The sequence below is a fragment of the Xenopus tropicalis genome, chromosome 7 (genome assembly GCF_000004195.4).
Source record: "Xenopus tropicalis strain Nigerian chromosome 7, UCB_Xtro_10.0, whole genome shotgun sequence".
Lineage (NCBI taxonomy): Eukaryota > Metazoa > Chordata > Amphibia > Anura > Pipidae > Xenopus > Xenopus tropicalis.
In genome coordinates, this window is record NC_030683.2 from 21,738,438 (window position 1) to 21,755,998 (window position 17,561).

Here is a 17,561-nt window from a genome sequence, read left to right on the forward strand (position 1 = left end):
GACCCATACTGACCTATCTATACACTCACATACAGACCCATACTGACCTATCTATCCACTCACATACAGACTCATACTGCCCTAGCTATCCACTCACATACAGACCCATACTGACCTATCTATACACTCACATACAGACCCATACTGACCTATCTATCCACTCACATACAGACCCATACTGCCCTAGCTATCCACTCACATACAGACCCATACTGACCTATCTATACACTCACATACAGACCCATACTGCCCTAGCTATACAGTCACATACAGTATATAAACCATATATACCAACATCAATACTAACTGTAGATATTAGTATCCCAATAGCCTTGGATATTCTGCTTGTTCAAGAACTCATCCAGGCCCCTCTTATAGGCATTAACAGAATCTGCCATTACCCCATCACTAGGAAGGGCATTCCCCAACCTCACTGCCCTCACCGTGAGGAACCCCCTACGCGGCTTCAAATGGAAGCTCCGTTCCTCTAATCTAAAGGGGGGGCCTCTGGTGCGTTGATTGTTTTTATGGGAAAAAGAACATCCCCTATCTGTCTATAATTTTCTCTAACCCTGATAGTCTAACCTCATAGTTTAACCCTTCCATCCCCTTTACCAGTTTAGTTGCAGTCTCTGCACTCTCTCCAGCTCATTAATATCCTTCTTAAGGACTGGAGCCCAAAACTGCCCCCCATACTCAAGGTGAGGCCTTACCAGGGACCTATAAAGGGGCAAAATTATGTTCTCATCCCTTGAGTCAATGCCCTTTTTTATACAAGACAGCACTTTATTTGCTTTAGTAGCCACAGAATGACACTGCCTGGAATTAGACAACTTGTGATCTACAAAAGCCCTTAGATCCTTCTCAATTATGGATCACCCAACACAATGCCATTTAGTGTATAACTTGCATTTATATTATTTCTACCAAAGTGCATAACTTTGCACTTTTCAACATTGAACCTCATTTTCTATTTTGCTGCCCAGTTTTCCAATTTAATCAAATCTCTCTGCAAAGCGGCAGCATCCTGCATGGAACTTTGTAATCTATCCTTCAGCCAGTTCTCTATCCAATTGCAAATATTATGTTCTTGGTCAATATTCCTTAATTTTATCATTAACTTTCTGTGCAGTACTGTATAAAATGCTTTAGCTAAGTCCAAGTAGTGTCGATCTGTCAGCTTGTCAACTTTATTCTATATTTATAATATAGAAAACTAGTATGTCAACTATTCATTCTTAATATTCCTATACACTGTATACTGCAGGTCTTCATTTTCCTGGCTTGCCTCTAGCAGTTTATATGAAAGATAACCGCACTTTGTCTGCTCATTACTAGCACTGCAGTTTTCTATTAACTAATAAGCACTTAGCCTCATACTTCAGCCTAGGCACATAGTTAAAAAGTAGAAAATATATATTCAAGTCCAAGGGAACCAATAAGTGAGATCGATAGAGATATTTCAGCTCACTGCTGCCTCATTGTATTTTCTGCAAGAGTAAGTTAGCTTGATTATCATCTGTTATTATCTCTGGATAGAGAATTGTAAGTAGGAAATGCAAGTCTGGAACGCAGAGCTGGGGGTGGAAAAGAATAAACACACATTGGCCAGGACAGTGTCAAGGCCAGTTGTCCCTTGCTGAACCCAATTATTCAATCCACCCCCTTGAATAACCATAAATAATACTCACCACAGAGCCCAGGATGGATAGGAAAGACCGACCAGGACTTTATTTACATAATAACAACACTGGAAAAAAATATTTTTAGATTCAAATAGTATAATACAAAATTAGTAAGCATTACCACAGCAAAACTCAATGGGAGTGAATGAACTGCCCGCCATGCCAGCCACTGGGCACATCCATGCTCATATGGTCTATTGAAGGCAAGAGAGGCCTCACTCCATACTCCTATTTCCTGAGACCAATACCCAAGGAGGTACTGAACTGAACTGTACTAAGCAGGGAAACCCAGTATTCCCCATCACCCCAGCTGCGACAAGAAGGTCACACCCAACCACATCTGCTCCAACCAAACCATTCTAGATGTCTCTCCCCATACTGCAACACAGAAAAGGAAGCTGCCACACAAGTAACCCCCTTATATACCCCCCACCCAAACTCCTTCCCCCCTTTTCTAGGTCTGCATATCTATTAACCCTATCCACCCTGCCTTCCTAGCCTGGTCAAAGCTCCCCTGCCTTTTAACCCTTTAGTGGCCGAGGCACAACATCCTATTAAAAAAATATACCTTTTCCCTACATTTCTTAAAAGTTCACTCTTCATCAGTACTTACAGATCAAAGCAATCAATTCCAGAATATCAGCAGACCTATTAACATACAAAACTATGCTTGAATTATACTTTTTTTATTTTTATTTTAAGGCCTAGTGACTAAAAATGTGTAGTAGAATAAAGCATAATAGTGTCTTAGTTCTACACGATGACAACTTTACCCACATTGCATGGCTATTTGTAAATCACAGCATCGCAACCATTAAAATTGACAGACATGTGAGGCATGCTAGGCATAAGTATTAATAATAAGCCGATACATTAGTAAGAGTATCAGCTAGTTAATAGATTGCCATGGCTTTGTGTATTATCTCAGCATTTACCCTGGTTCCTGTACAGTGTGCTGCATTGCTCGGCATGCAATATGAAGTGATAATGCAGTCTTGCCAAGTTGGCTCAGTTTTGATTTCATAGGTGCCATGAGTCTCCAAGAGAAAGCCAACACCTCTGTTGACGCCAAAGGTTTGCAGAAAATGTTGCTGGAATGGGGTTTGCCAGGAAAAGCATTTACATTTATTAGAGTAGCAGACTGCCAACATTTTCATATCTTCCCATTCTGTATGTTCAGAACTGAGCCCCAGAACCTTAGAGTCTGCTGAGTGATTTCCCTTACATTGATTAATTGTTCAGGTATAGGACCCATTATCCAGAATGCTCGGGACCAAGGGTATTCCGGATACGGGGTCTTTCCGTAATTTGGATCTCCATACCTTAAATCAGTGCTGTCCAACTGGCGGCCCCCCTCTGTGTGGCCCCCCACCTGTCTGGCTGCTTAGATGGTTTACCCTTGTATATGCTTTAAATAGTATCAGTACTGAGATTAACTGCCCCCCTGCATGGTTCTCACCTCAGATTCAGGCTGTAATCCCCCTGTATTGTTTAAACATGTAATCCCCTGTGTTCACACCTTTTAATCTATGCATTGTTTACCCCCTGCAGTGTTCACACCTCAGGCTCAGGCTGTAATCATCCACATTGTTCAACTGTTCACACCTCAGGCCTGTGTGTAGGCAGCATAGGGGAGGCAGAGTATGGTACATAGGTAGCATGGGGCAGGGAGGGTATGGCACAAACAGGCAGCATAGGACAGGGAGGGTATTGAACACACAGGCAGGGTAGGGCAGAGTATGGCACACACAGGCAGGGTAGGGCAGAGTATGGCACACACAGGCAGGGTAGGGCAGAGTATGGCACACACAGGCAGGGTAGGGCAGAGTATGACACACAGGCAGGGTAGGGCAGAGTATGGCACACACAGGCAGCATGTGGCAGGCAGAGTATGGCACACACAGGCAGGGTAGGGCAGAGTATGGCACACACAGGCAGCATATGGCAGGCAGAGTATGGCGCACACACAGGCAGGGTAGGGCAGAATATGGCACACACAGGCAGCATATGGCAGACACAGGCATCATGGGGCAGGCAGAGTATGGCACACACAGGTAGCGTAGGGCAGGCAGAATGCTACCCTATGCTGCCTGTGGGAGGTGAACCTGGCAGGGGTTTGTTCTGGGAGTTTGTTAGCAGTTGGAAATAGCCATTAAATGGTCCCTAAGGTGTGTAATTATGTACTGGGGGTTGCTGTGCTATCCACAGGGGAAGAGTCATATGGATTTAAGGGTGTGTCTTAATATGACATAATATAATTCTTTCACATATGAATGATGGTTGATATCCCTGCAGTGAGGACCAAGCATTTGGGTTTTTGCTGCACTACCACCATTGTGATAAAATAGGTGTGGTTTGAAGTGGGTGTGGTTTAAAAGGGGGAGTGGCTTCCATTATCTGCCCTCCACCATGTATGTGCGAGAAATTCCGGCCCTCGGCACTGCAGAAGTTGGACAGCACTGCCTTAAGTCTACTAAAAAATCAATAAAACATTAATTAAACCCAACAGGATTGTTTTGCATCCAAAAAGTATTATTTATATCTTAGTTGGGATCAATTACAAAGTACTGTTTTATTATTACAGAGAAAAGGGAATCATTTAACCATTAAATAAACCCAATAGGGCTGTTCTGCCCCCAATAAGGGGTAATTATATCTTAGTTGGGATCAAGTACAGGTACTGTTTTATTATTACAGAGAAAAGGGAATCATTTAACCATTAAATAAACCCAATAGGGCTATTCTGCCCCCAATAAGGGGTAATTATATCTTAGTTGGGATCAAGTACAGGTACTGTTTTATTATTACAGAGAAAAGGGAATCATTTAACCATTAAATAAACCCAATAGGGCTGTTCTGCCCCCAATAAGGGGTAATTATATCTTAGTTGGGATCAAGTACAGGTACTGTTTTATTATTACAGAGAAAAGGGAATCATTTAACCATGAAATAAACCCAATAGGGCTGTTCTGCCCCCAATAAGGGGTAATTATATCTTAGTTGGGATCAAGTACAGGTACTGTTTTATTATTACAGAGAAAAGGGAATCATTTAACCATTAAATAAACACAATAGGGCTGTTCTGCCCCAATAAGGGGTAATTATATCTTAGTTGGGATCAAGTACAGGTACTGTTTTATTATTACAGAGAAAAGGGAATCATTTAACCATTAAATAAACACAATAGGGCTGTTCTGCCCCCAATAAGGGGTAATTATATCTTAGTTGGGATCAAGTACAGCTACTGTTTTATTTCTACAGAGAAAAAGGAAATCAGTTTTAAAATTCTGAATTATTTGATTAAAATGGAGTCTATGGGAGACAGGCTTTCCGTAATTCGGAGCTTTCTGGATAATGGGTTTCCAAATAAGGGATCATGTACTTGCAAATGACTTTACATACCTGTAGTAAGGAATGTGCTCTTTAGGAATCCTAGTTCATATGAAGGAATATACAGCACTACTATACAATTTGATTTCACAGACCAATCATTCAGTCCCTAATCTTTTATGGTAAGTATTCCAGCTAATAGTTGTACTAAGCTGCTAGTAACACTTGATAGGCCATTAACAGGTCAGAATATCTCCCGCTCTGGGTGCAAATGTTATGAACGAAACTGGTAATTAGAGATGCATTAGCCTTTCTTGAACTAAAAGCACAGGCACGATATGTATTTCCAATGAACTTAAAATGTTAACCATTACTCAAGCACATTACATCTTGTTCACTTGGCTTTTAGCTTATAATAGTACATATTAGAAAAATGTGAAATGTGTAAATGTAGAAGAGGCATTAAAGGATGGAAAATCTTTTGTGAAAAAGGCATTAGAAAAAGGTTAGAAAGTCTCCCTAACTGCCCAGGGAACATCACTTAAGCTAAAATGGCTTTTCTCAGCAAACACTATTTTGATATTGTCTTCTCTATAGCATTGTGGAATAGACTATACAAGAGCACTTCTCTGAGTATCACGTTTATTAGCCTGAAGATGTATAACCATATATTTTATCACGGCCTGGTACAGACCACAGTCTACAGTAGTGCAATGTCAAGATGTAATCTTCATGGGAAGCTACTGATAAATAGTCTTGCAGCCATAAGCATACTGTATATAATAGTACAGAGCAAAGGACACTACGCTGTGTGCAGTTTCAAAGGCGGCACTTTAAAACATTAATGGCCACTGTTCAATGATAAAAATTTCAAACATCTAGGTTTAGTTACATGGTTTCCATACATATTTTTTTACATGCATTTTTTTATAGTACAGGTATGGGATCCACACTGATTGCTGCTGGTATGGGACCTTTTATCCAAAATGCTCGGGACCTGGGATCTTCTGGATAAGGGGTTTTTCTGCAGTTTGGATCTCCTACCTTAAGTCTGCTAAATATCATTTGAATATTGAATAAACCCAATAGGCTTGTTTTGTCTCCAATAAGGATGAATGACTGAAGTAATACTTTAGTTGGGATCAAGTACGGGTACTGTTTTATTATTACAGAGAAAAGGGAATCATTTAACCATTAAATAAACCCAATAGGGCTGTTCTGCCCCAATAAGGGGTAATTATATCTTAGTTGGGATCAAGTACAGGTACTGTTTTATTATTACAGAGAAAAGGGAATCATTTAACCATGAAATAAACCCAATAGGGCTGTTCTGCCCCCAATAAGGGGCAATTATATCTTAGTTGGGATCAAGTACAGGTACTGTTTTATTATTACAGAGAAAAGGGAATCATTTAACCATGAAATAAACCCAATAGGACTGTTCTGCCCCCAATAAGGGGTAATTATATCTTAGTTGGGATCAAGTACAGGTACTGTTTTATTATTACAGAGAAAAGGGAATCATTTAACCATTAAATAAACCCAATAGGGCTGTTCTGCCCCCAATAAGGGGTAATTATATCTTAGTTGGGATCAAGTACAAGGTACTGTTTTATTATTACAGAGAAAAAGGAAATCATTCTTAAAAATTAGAATTATTTGCTTATAATGGAGTCTATGGGAGATGGCCTTTCTGTAATTCGGAACTTTCTGGATAACGGATTTCCAGATAAGGGATCCCATACCTGTAGTAGTTGTTTCCTTCTTCTAACTTACAGAATTAAATAAAATATATAATTTGGCAAGGGGTGGCCAAACTGTTGCTCTCTTTCTGTTTATATAGATAAGACTATAATTTATATTTGGTTTATCCACAGATAAGAACAAAGATGCAAACAGCGCTTCTTGCTCAGCAGCATTAATTTTGCATTCTGAAAAGAAAAATAAGCCATCAAAGATGGATGAAAAGGTTTGTCTTTTAAACCGTATTTACTGTGGTCTAATGCAAATTTGTTTAGGGAACAGAGCTTTCATTTGTCTTTATGCCATGTTATGTGCCTCATTATTAATGGGAGTTGATAATAAATATGCAATCTATGAACTATCTGTAAAAGATGGCATCCAACAAACGCATACAAATAATACATTGTTGTTCTGTAACTATAACTGTGTGGAAAAATTCATCGTACAGACTGCAAAAACTAAATGTTTGAATAAATTGTATTTCTAGGACAGTTCTATAAAGATACCAAGTGAAGAGGAATGCACCAACATTGGAAATAAGCCAGTGGCTTCCAGACCAGTGCCCGGGTCACCGTGGTAAGTTTGTGATAAATAATAATTAACACCTTTCTAGTAGTACAGGTATAGGACCATGCTCGGGACCTGGGGTTTTCCGGATAAGGGATCTTTCCATAATTTGGATCTCCTACCTTACTTCTGCTAAAAACATTATTTAAACAGTGATTAAACCCAATAGAACTGTTCTGCCCCCAATAAGGGGCAATTATATCTTAGTTGGGATCAAGTACAGGTACTGTTTTATTATTACAGAGAAAAGGGAATCATTTAACCATTAAATAAACCCAATAGGGCTGTTCTGCCCCCAATAAGGGGTAATTATATCTTAGTTGGGATCAAGTACAGGTACTGTTTTATTATTACAGAGAAAAGGGAATCATTTAACCATGAAATAAACCCAATAGGGCTGTTCTGCCCCCAATAAGGGGTAATTATATCTTAGTTGGGATCAAGTACAGGTACTGTTTTATTATTACAGAGAAAAGGGAATCATTTAACCATGAAATAAACCCAATAGGGCTGTTCTGCCCCAATAAGGGGTAATTATATCTTAGTTGGGATCAAGTACAGGTACTGTTTTATTATTACAGAGAAAAGGGAATCATTTTTAAAAATATGAATTATTTGATTAAAATTGAGTCTATGGGAGATGGCCTTTCTGTAATTCAGAACTTTCTGGATAATGGATTTCCAGATAAGGGGTCCGATACCTGTACAGGTAGGGGACCTATTATCAAAGATGCTTTGATACAGGCTCTTTTCATTATTTGAATCTTTGTACCTTAAGTCCACTCAAAAAAATGTTTAATGTTAAATAAAATTCAGTAGGATTGTTTTTCATCCAAGACCAAGGAGGCAAGGGCAAGCATTTTACTCTGTACCGCAAAGGTTTAAACCACTAATAGAACATATAGACGTACCAAAACCCCAATGCACACCCATAATTTAGACTCAAATGCCAATGTAAATAATCGCCAGAAACAATCCCTCAAAGTACAAAAACATGAAAGACTTTTTCACGGTGAGGGCAGTGAGGTTGGGGAATGCCCTTCCTAGTGATGTGGTAATGGCAGATTCTGTTAATGCCTATAAGAGGGGCCTGGGTGAGTTCTTGAACAAGCAGAATATCCAAGGCTATTGTGATACTAATATCTACAGTTAGTATTATCGATCATCATCTATCTATCTATCTATCTGTCATCTATCTATCTATCTATCTATCATCTATCTGTCATCTATCTATCTATCTATCCATCTATCTATCTATCTATCTATCTATCTATCTATCTATCATCTATCTGTCATCTATCTATTTATCTATCTATCTATCTGTCATCTATCTATCTATCTATCTATCTTTCTATCTATCATCTATCTATCTATCTATCATCTATCTATCTATCTATCTATCTATCTATCTATCATCTGTCATCTATCTATCTATCTATCATCTATCTATTTATCATCTATCTATCTATCTATCATCTCTCTATCTATCTATCTATCTATCTATTTATCATCTATCTATCTATCTATCTATCTATCTATCTATCTATCTATCATCTCTCTATCTATCTATCTATCTATCTATCTATCTATCATCTATCATCTATCCACCCCTCTGCTCTCTATCTTGCTACATTTATAATAAAAGACCATTGAATGTGATGGGTTTCTATAACAACAACAGGAGCTTTTTACAATGAATGTATCTTTCTCTTACCACTTGTAAACCACTTGTTAAATGCATGGTATTTTCCTTTACAATTGTATCTAACTTCATGGGGAAATTACCTTAGTTGAGTTGAGTAGTTTACTTAACTGTAGAATATAAATGTTGGCATTATTAATAAAGGTATTAAATATTGGATTCTTCTGTGATAACAAGGTTAGATTATTGATTGTGTGTGTTTATTTCTTATTATATAACATAATATAGCCATTTGTATGACTCTGTGGGTCTTGAAGCATCAGTATAACTATAGGGTACTACAATTATTAGAGAGGGATCGATGTACTGTATGGCCAATGTGTGGTGGTCAAAATGCAACCGGGTGCCACCAGAGCAAAGCCAATGTTGTTGCGTCTGTGTGTTCTGCACTGCAATTATTCCATTACTTCCCATAAGTGGCTGGGTACCTCATGTTGCCATAAACCAAGTGAAACCAAGAGGGAAAAGCTGGGATTCATCATGAGTAGAAAAAAAAGATTAAAAGTATTGGAATACAAACCATAGTAGGACAAAAGTCCAGGACATCAAGCTAAGTCATCCCTAGGGTTCATTAAATGGCCCCAATGATTGCATTGAATTCTGCTGAATGATGCTCCATTGTCTTAATGTATCTCTGCTCCCATGTAACATGTCAGCCTATAATACTTTGTTATGCGAAGCAACAAAACCTCCTGCAGTGCTATTTGGAAGACATCTCACATTTCATAAAACTTTATATACGTTTTTTTTATCTTGAAAACCGCTGAACCGGTCTTTATAGCACATCTGATAATAAAGTCAGATTTGCATTTAAATTTGATGTGCATCTAACTTTGTAGCCAAAGATATGTTTAAGGGGAAAAAATATGTTGCAGAGACCTCATAGAAAATGGGTTGTACAGCTGTGATAATAAATGGAACTCGGGCAAAAAGCATAAGCTACTAAATGTCATGGTTTTAGCTGGTTACGTAATTTGTAAGGCGGTGGTTTCCATTTGATTCTTTGAAAGGTAGAGGAATGCATTGCCTTAGAGCATCAATATGCAGTCGCCATAACTGTCGGTGCTTCTTTATTAACACTAAGCCATACGTTTTGCTAGTTCAACTGGTAGGACAAAAAGAACTAGGTTACATCATGACTTAGAATTTACAACTACAACTGAGAAGGGAATCCACACACACTTTACTCACTTGTTGCTGATATAGTAGGGCACTGGGCAACGTCTGTGCTTCTCTCTGCTGGGAGTTGTGCCTAAAATCATTTTCATTAAAGGTACCTGCATCAAATGCACTATTCTGCCGTTCCGTATAATTTGCAGTGCTGCTCAGTCCTTGACAGTGCAGCGTTAATAACGCAGGCTTCCTTACCGTAGCTCTTTTTCCCCCAGAGACAATACCTCAGAGACAATAATGACATCCAGGATAGGATATAACAGGCCACAGCTTTATTAACAGAAAATGTAAATATATAAATACAAAATAATGTATAAAATGATCAACATTTTAACAATAACCATCCATGCCCACTGGAATGCTTGCCTACTCCAAACCACCAACCATGGCTGCCTGCCATGCCGGCCCCTTCCGCAGCAGCTTCAGGTGGGCAAGTGAGAGCAGGCAACCAGAATCCACCACTCTCCTGGGACCCTTGTCCGAGGAGGTTACCATCCACCTTTTGACACCCATGTGCCAAAACTGGGGCTTAGCCCCCACTTTCCAGCAAGCATTCCTACCGCAAGCTGTGACAGCATAAACGAATCCCTCCCCAACTCGGTCCGCCTTGCTTATATTCAAGGGCGGGCGGGACAATGCTCCTTGACTTTCCACGAGGTAATGGTACCGCCTCTTCCTCTGCTGTTAGCTTCCCTATCCTGGTCCCTCCTCTTACTTTACAAACCCTCCTTCCCCCAGTCTAAGCCTGTATTAATTAACCCCTTCCACTCCCCCTGCTGTTCCTAGCACCGTCAAGGCTCCTGCTACCTTATTGGTACGGAGCACCCTTTTGCCTTCCATTCCATTGAAGCAGGGAAATACCGAGGCTACCACACCTCCTGACCAGGCAGTAGCTCCAGGATTCCCTCAGCACCCTGCTTCAATACAGGCAGCACACTTGCGCCTAAGAAATCGGCTTCAGACATCATTTGCGTGCAGAACACTGGTTTATAAAAGATTTGATCCAATTGCACCCGATTTGTGATGAAGCCCTTGTGCAATTGTGTCCATACTGGCAACTCAGATGCAACTGCAGCTCAACTGCATCAAGAGAACTGGCATTTGCAACTGCAATGGCTCCAGAATTCTGAAAAAAAACTGTGCTTTATGGAAATAAAAAATTGCGATTGTGCTTGAAATTGCACTGTTAAAACTAAAAATATTTTTAGATATACGGCTTTTCCAAAAAGAAGCCTTTTGAATGTTTCCTTACAAAATGAACTGTAGAATTCGCACCTCAGCTAAGATTATTTTGGTGCCATTAAACACAACATACAGTGGCAGTAATGAGGTGCATCATTGGGTTCTTTCCTTTCCCAGATGCTTATCACACTGCACTTGAAAATGTTACAAATGTCTTACATTCTTCAACAAGCGGAACGTTTATGTACTCCTGCAGCCTGGTATTATTGCTCCGAGTGAGATTCTGCATAATTTACAGCCCGTCTTAATTGCTTTCTGCTCCGTTTGATAACAAAACTCAGATGGCCAGCTGTTTTCCAGCACATAAACTACATTTTTTTCTATCAGGTGGGCTAAAGGCAGAGCTAAGCATATTCTAATGCAGGTTTCAAATTATATTACATAATATTTCTTAGCTTTATAGGGAAAGTAACACATCAGTCATATTATGGGCAGGATAAAGGAAGACTCAAAGGGGCCCATTTACTAACTCACGATCTGGCCGAATGCGTCCGATTGCGTTTTTTTCGTAATGATCGGTATTTTGCGATTTTTTCGGAAAATTGTCGCGACTTTTTCGTTACCAATACGATTTGTGCGAAAAAACGCGAGTTTTTCGTAACCATTCCGAAAGTTGCGCAAAATCTGGCGATTTTTTCGTAGCGTTAAAACTTGCGCCTTTTAAGTTTTAACGTTACGAAAAAATCGCCAGATTTTGCGCAACTTTCGGAATGCTACGAAAAACTCGTGTTTTTACGCACAAATCGTAAAGGCGCCGAAAAAATGGCAAAAAAATACGAAAAAGTCGCAAAATGTTCGTTTTCCAATCGGATTTTTCCAATTCGGATTCGAATTCGTGTCTTAGTAAATGTGCCACAAAGAGTAAACTGAGATTATATAGCTCTTACTAATTTTATTCACTTCACTCTCAATGACAATTTGGTTTTGCTTTATTTTTCTTTATAAATATGCCTTCATTAAATATTTCATGTGAAACTGATAACAGATAACATGAAATAACTTTGGATGATTGTGAGTATAGTGTGAGTGCGGGAGATCAGATATTCCAGTTTCCATATTGCCAGCAGGAACAATAGTACTGTAGTACTGTAGCGTTAGTTAGGTGTTAGACAATATGGGGTAGCACTTGTCATCTTGTCATCATGGTGGTGGTTTGTAACGGGGCCACCCATGGTCAGTGGACCCTTATTACAAGGGCAGACCTGGACTTGCATTCAAAATAGGCCCAGGCATTTAAAGTACACAAAGGCCCAAGCAGCCCCCTATAGGCCCAATAAATAGTGACTGTCTATGGCATCTTACAGCAGCCCCTCTGGCTTTTGCCAGAACCCACAGATTGCCAGTCCGGGCCTGTGTATAGGTAGGTTTTACTGTGGAAAGCAGATATAGTACACACACATGTAACAAACCAAGGAAGGACTTTTATTGTAGCAAACATCCATAAGTATGACTATGGTACGGACTTGTAGCACCGGTGGGCCTTTTTAAGTACACAGTGCAACTGCATCAGACGCAACATCTTCTTGTGACTGCCATGACACTTGCCTTTTGGGGAAAAAAAACACTCAAAATTGCACTTTGCTCACTGCATCTGGAATGTTGTGATTGTAACACTCTTACAAACTAATGTTTACAACTTCATTTAGGGAAATAGATTGACAATTTAAAACCCAGCCCATTAGCTCAGCTCTACTATTCCCTTGGACAAAAGATCTTTAAGGTTGCTACACAGTAAAATACAGAGAACAGCAAGTTACTGATTTTACTCCTCACATTATGGGCACTAATATGCTGAAAAATTCACAAAACGCCAAAAAAAATTGTGAATGATGATGGGGCAGCTGCTTTGGGGGAAAAGATGGCTAGAGGGCTGGAGGAGATTTTAAACTAGGAGTGGGGGGGGAGGGTGCAGAGGGAAATTCTGTGGTAGACAGGATAGATGAGGTAGTGGGCATAGTAAGGGAAAATGGGAGAGGAGACTTGCTTCGGGATACTGATAATGGCAGGGAGGCCCATAAGTTGTCTACACGTCATTCTCACGCCGGAACCAGTATTAAATGTATGTTTACCAATGCAAGGAGTCTGACTGGTAAAATGGGAGAGCTGGAGGTACTGGCGTTGGAGTGGAAATATGATGTGATTGGAGTTGCTGAAACTTGGTTGAATGAGTCTCATGACTGGGCTGTTAATATTGGGGGGTATACATTGTTTCGGAGGGACAGGGGCAATAGAAAAGGAGGAGGAGTGTGTCTGTTCATTAAGCAGGAATTAAAAGCAAATATTAGGGAGGAAGTGATGGGGTTAACAGAGGGAGCTGAATCCTTATGGGTTGAGCTTCTCACAGATAGTAAGGAATCTACCAAACTAATTGTAGGGGTATGCTATAGACCCCCTAATGCAAGCGAAGAGGAGGAGGCCCAGCTCCTGTTGCAAATAGAAAAGGCTGCTAGTTTGGGGCAAGTGATAATAATGGGGGATTTTAATTACCCTGATATTGACTGGAGCAATAGTACTGCCAGGACAGTAACTGGGAACAAGTTTATAAACTTGCTGCATGACAACTTTATGTCACAAGTTGTTGAGGAGCCAACCAGGAACCATGCTATACTAGATCTAGTGATCTCTAATGACCCAGAACGTATAGCAAATGTGCAAGTGGTTGAACCCCTGGGTAATAGTGACCATAATGTTATTTCATTTGATGTTTGGTGCAGGAAACAAATTTACACGGGGGCAACAAAGACAATGAATTTTAGGAAGGCAAATTTTAGCTCCTTAAGGGTAGCGCTTCAGGGCATAGATTGGGGCATTATGTTTTCTGATAAAAATACAGAGCAGAAATGGTTGTCATTTAAAATGATATTAAATCATTACTGTTCTCAATTTATTCCATTAATAAGAAAAAGTAGAAGTGTTAAGAATCACCCCATGTGGCTTAACTCTGAGGTAAAGAAGTTAATAGGGAAAAAAAGGAAAGCTTTTAAGAAATATAAGTCAGAGGGGACAGTAGCTGCGTTTAATGAATATAAACACTATAACAAGTGTTGTAAAACAGCAATCCGGAAGGCAAAGATAGAAAATGAGGAGCGCATCGCGGCCGAGGCCAAGACTAACCCCAAAAAGTTTTTTAAGTATATTAATAGTAAAAAGATGCAGGTTGAGGGTGTGGCCCCATTGAGTTATAATAACAATATGGTTACAGCGGATACAGAAAAGGCAGATGTGCTTAACCAGTTCTTTTCTTCTGTGTATACAGTAGAGGAGCCAGTGGGACAAGTCCCACCCAATAGCTGCACTGTTGCCTCAGCTCCAACTACACAGTGGGTGACACAGGATATGGTGCTTAAAGGGTTACACACGATAAATGTAAACAAGGCACCTGGGCCAGATGGAATACACCCTCGGGTACTGAGAGAGCTAGGGGCAGAATTGCAGTGGCCCTTGTTTCTGATATTCTCAGACTCTCTTTCATCAGGTATGGTACCTAGGGATTGGAAGAAGGCGAATGTCATTCCCATATTTAAAAACGGAGTAAGATCTCAGTTATTTGAAGGCTTGTTAAGGGATCACATACAAAATTATGTCGTGGAGAATGGTATTATGAGCAGTAATCAGCATGGCTTTATGAAGGACAGGTCATGTCAGACCAATTTAATTGCTTTTTATGATGAGGTAAGTAAGAAGCTGGACAGTGGGGATGCAGTAGATATCATCTATTTGGATTTTGCGAAAGCATTTGATACCGTTCCCCACAAACGACTGCTTTCTAAACTAAGGTCTATTGGTCTTAGTGAAGCCGTTTGCACATGGATAGAAAACTGGCTACAGGATCGGGTACAGAGGGTGGTTGTTAATGGCACATTCTCTACTTGGAATAAGGTCCTCAGTGGGGTCCCTCAGGGTTCTGTACTGGGTCCACTTTTGTTTAATTTGTTCATAAATGACTTAGGGGAGGGTATTATGAGTAATGTATCAGTGTTTGCAGATGACACAAAACTCTGCAGACCAGTCAATTCTATGCAGGATGTGACATCCCTGCAGCAGGATCTTGACCAACTGGCAATCTGGGCAGCTAAGTGGCAGATGAGATTTAATGTGGATAAATGTAAGGTCATGCACCTCGGATGTAAAAACATGCAAGCCCCGTATACCCTTAATGGGACTGCACTAGGCAAATCCATAATGGAGAAGGACCTTGGAGTCCTTGTAGATAATAAACTTGGCTGTAGCAAGCAATGCCAGGCAGCAGCTGCAAGGGCAAACAAGGTTTTGAGCTGTATTAAAAGGGGTATAGATTCACGGGAGGAGGGGGTTATTCTTCCCCTTTACAGAGCGCTGGTAAGGCCCCATCTAGAATATGCTGTTCAGTTTTGGTCTCCAGTGCTCAAACGGGACATTATTGAGTTAGAGAGGGTCCAGAGAAGGGCAACTAAGCTGGTAAAGGGTATGGAAAGTCTCAGTTATGAAGAAAGACTGGCCAAGTTGGGTCTGTTTACACTGGAGAAGAGGCGCTTAAGAGGTGACATGATAACTATGTATAAATATATAAAGGGATCATATAATAACCTTTCTAATGTTTTATTTACCAGTAGGTCCTTCCAACGGACACGAGGGCACCCACTCCGTTTAGAAGAAGGGAGGTTCCATTTAAACATTCGGAAAGGATTTTTTACAGTGAGAGCTGTGAAGTTGTGGAATTCCCTCCCCGAATCAGTCGTGCTGGCTGATACATTATATAGCTTTAAGAAGGGGCTGGATGGATTCTTAGCAAGTGAGGGAATACAGGGTTATGGGAGATAGCTCTCAGTACTAGTTGATACAGGGACTGGTCCGATTGCCATCTTGGAGTCAGGAAGGAATTTTTTCCCCTCTGTGGCAAATTAGAGAGGCTTCAGATGGGGTTTTTTGCCTTCCTCTGGATCAACTAGTAGTTAGGCAGGTTATATATAGGCATTATGGTTGAACTTGATGGACGTATGTCTTTTTTCAACCCAACTTACTATGTTACTATGTTACTATGTAACTACAATGTGACTTTTTTGAAGCAAGCGTGACTTGTTTGACATGACCATGACTTTTTTTAATGCACCATTTTTTCTGTGCAAAAAATTCACCAATGAAAAATATCAGAATTTTGTGGAATTTCAAAGCTATATTGGAAAATAATTTTTCCACTTGGGGACAAATCAGGCTCAGACTGGGCTGGTGGGTAGTGATGGGCGAAAAGTTTCGCCAGGCATGGATTCGCAGCGAATTTCCACGTTTCGCCATTGGCGGATTGTTTCGCGAAACGGATGAAAAATTTTGCCGCGGAAAAATTCGCCGCACGTCCAAAAATTGTCGCTGGCATAAAAAAAGAATAGTCTCGGGTGACAAAATAAGAGCCGCGGGCGATGAAACAATAGCCGCGCGACAAAATAATAGCCGCGGGCGACGAAACAATAGCCGCGCGACAAAATAATAGCCGCGGGCGACGAAACAATAGTCGCGCGACAAAGTAATAGCCGCGGGCGACGAAACAATAGCCGCGCGACAAAATACTAGCCGCGGGCGACAATTTTTTTTTGTCGCACGACATTTTCGCCGTTCCGCGGATCTTTTGAAAGATTCGCGAATTTTTCGGCGAAGCGAAACGGAACAGATTCGCTCATCACTACTGGTGGGACACTGGGGATATAAACCTGTGGACCCCGCCAACCCAGACCCACTCCCCACTGCTGTCAATCCCCTGCTGTGATGAGGTATAAGGTGTAGGGGGAAGGGGCTGGTGGTGGATTAGCAGGCGGTCGTTGTGGCCCTTGGTGTAGCAGCCCCAGTGGACCTCTCACACCCCCATCTGACCCTGGGACAAACTGTGCCCTTTTTTGGGAGTAAAATGAGCACCCCTGCAGAATTTATCAAAGACCACTTAACCCCCAAATTTTTTTATTTAGAATCAACCAACCAAATTAAAAGGGTGTGGGTGTCTATAGCATTTAAACTATGAGGTGAGACTGTCGAGGTTGGGGTTGTTTTCTCTGGAAAAGAGGCGCTTGCGAGGGGACATGATTACTCACTAATATCTACAGTTAGTACTAGTGGTTGTATTTATAGTTTATGTATGTGAGTGTATAGATTGG

At 40.5% G+C, this 17,561-nt stretch overlaps 1 protein-coding gene across 1 annotated transcript in view; it reads left to right on the top strand.

The window, feature by feature from the left end:
- Positions 1 to 17,561, top strand: part of tcerg1l (transcription elongation regulator 1 like) — a 132,286-nt gene that overhangs the window by 89,105 nt on the left and 25,620 nt on the right. The window contains exons 6-7 of the mRNA XM_031906370.1: positions 6,893 to 6,984; positions 7,246 to 7,334. Coding sequence (XP_031762230.1) covers positions 6,893 to 6,984; positions 7,246 to 7,334 — 181 coding nt within the window. The remainder of the gene's footprint in view (positions 1 to 6,892; positions 6,985 to 7,245; positions 7,335 to 17,561) is intronic.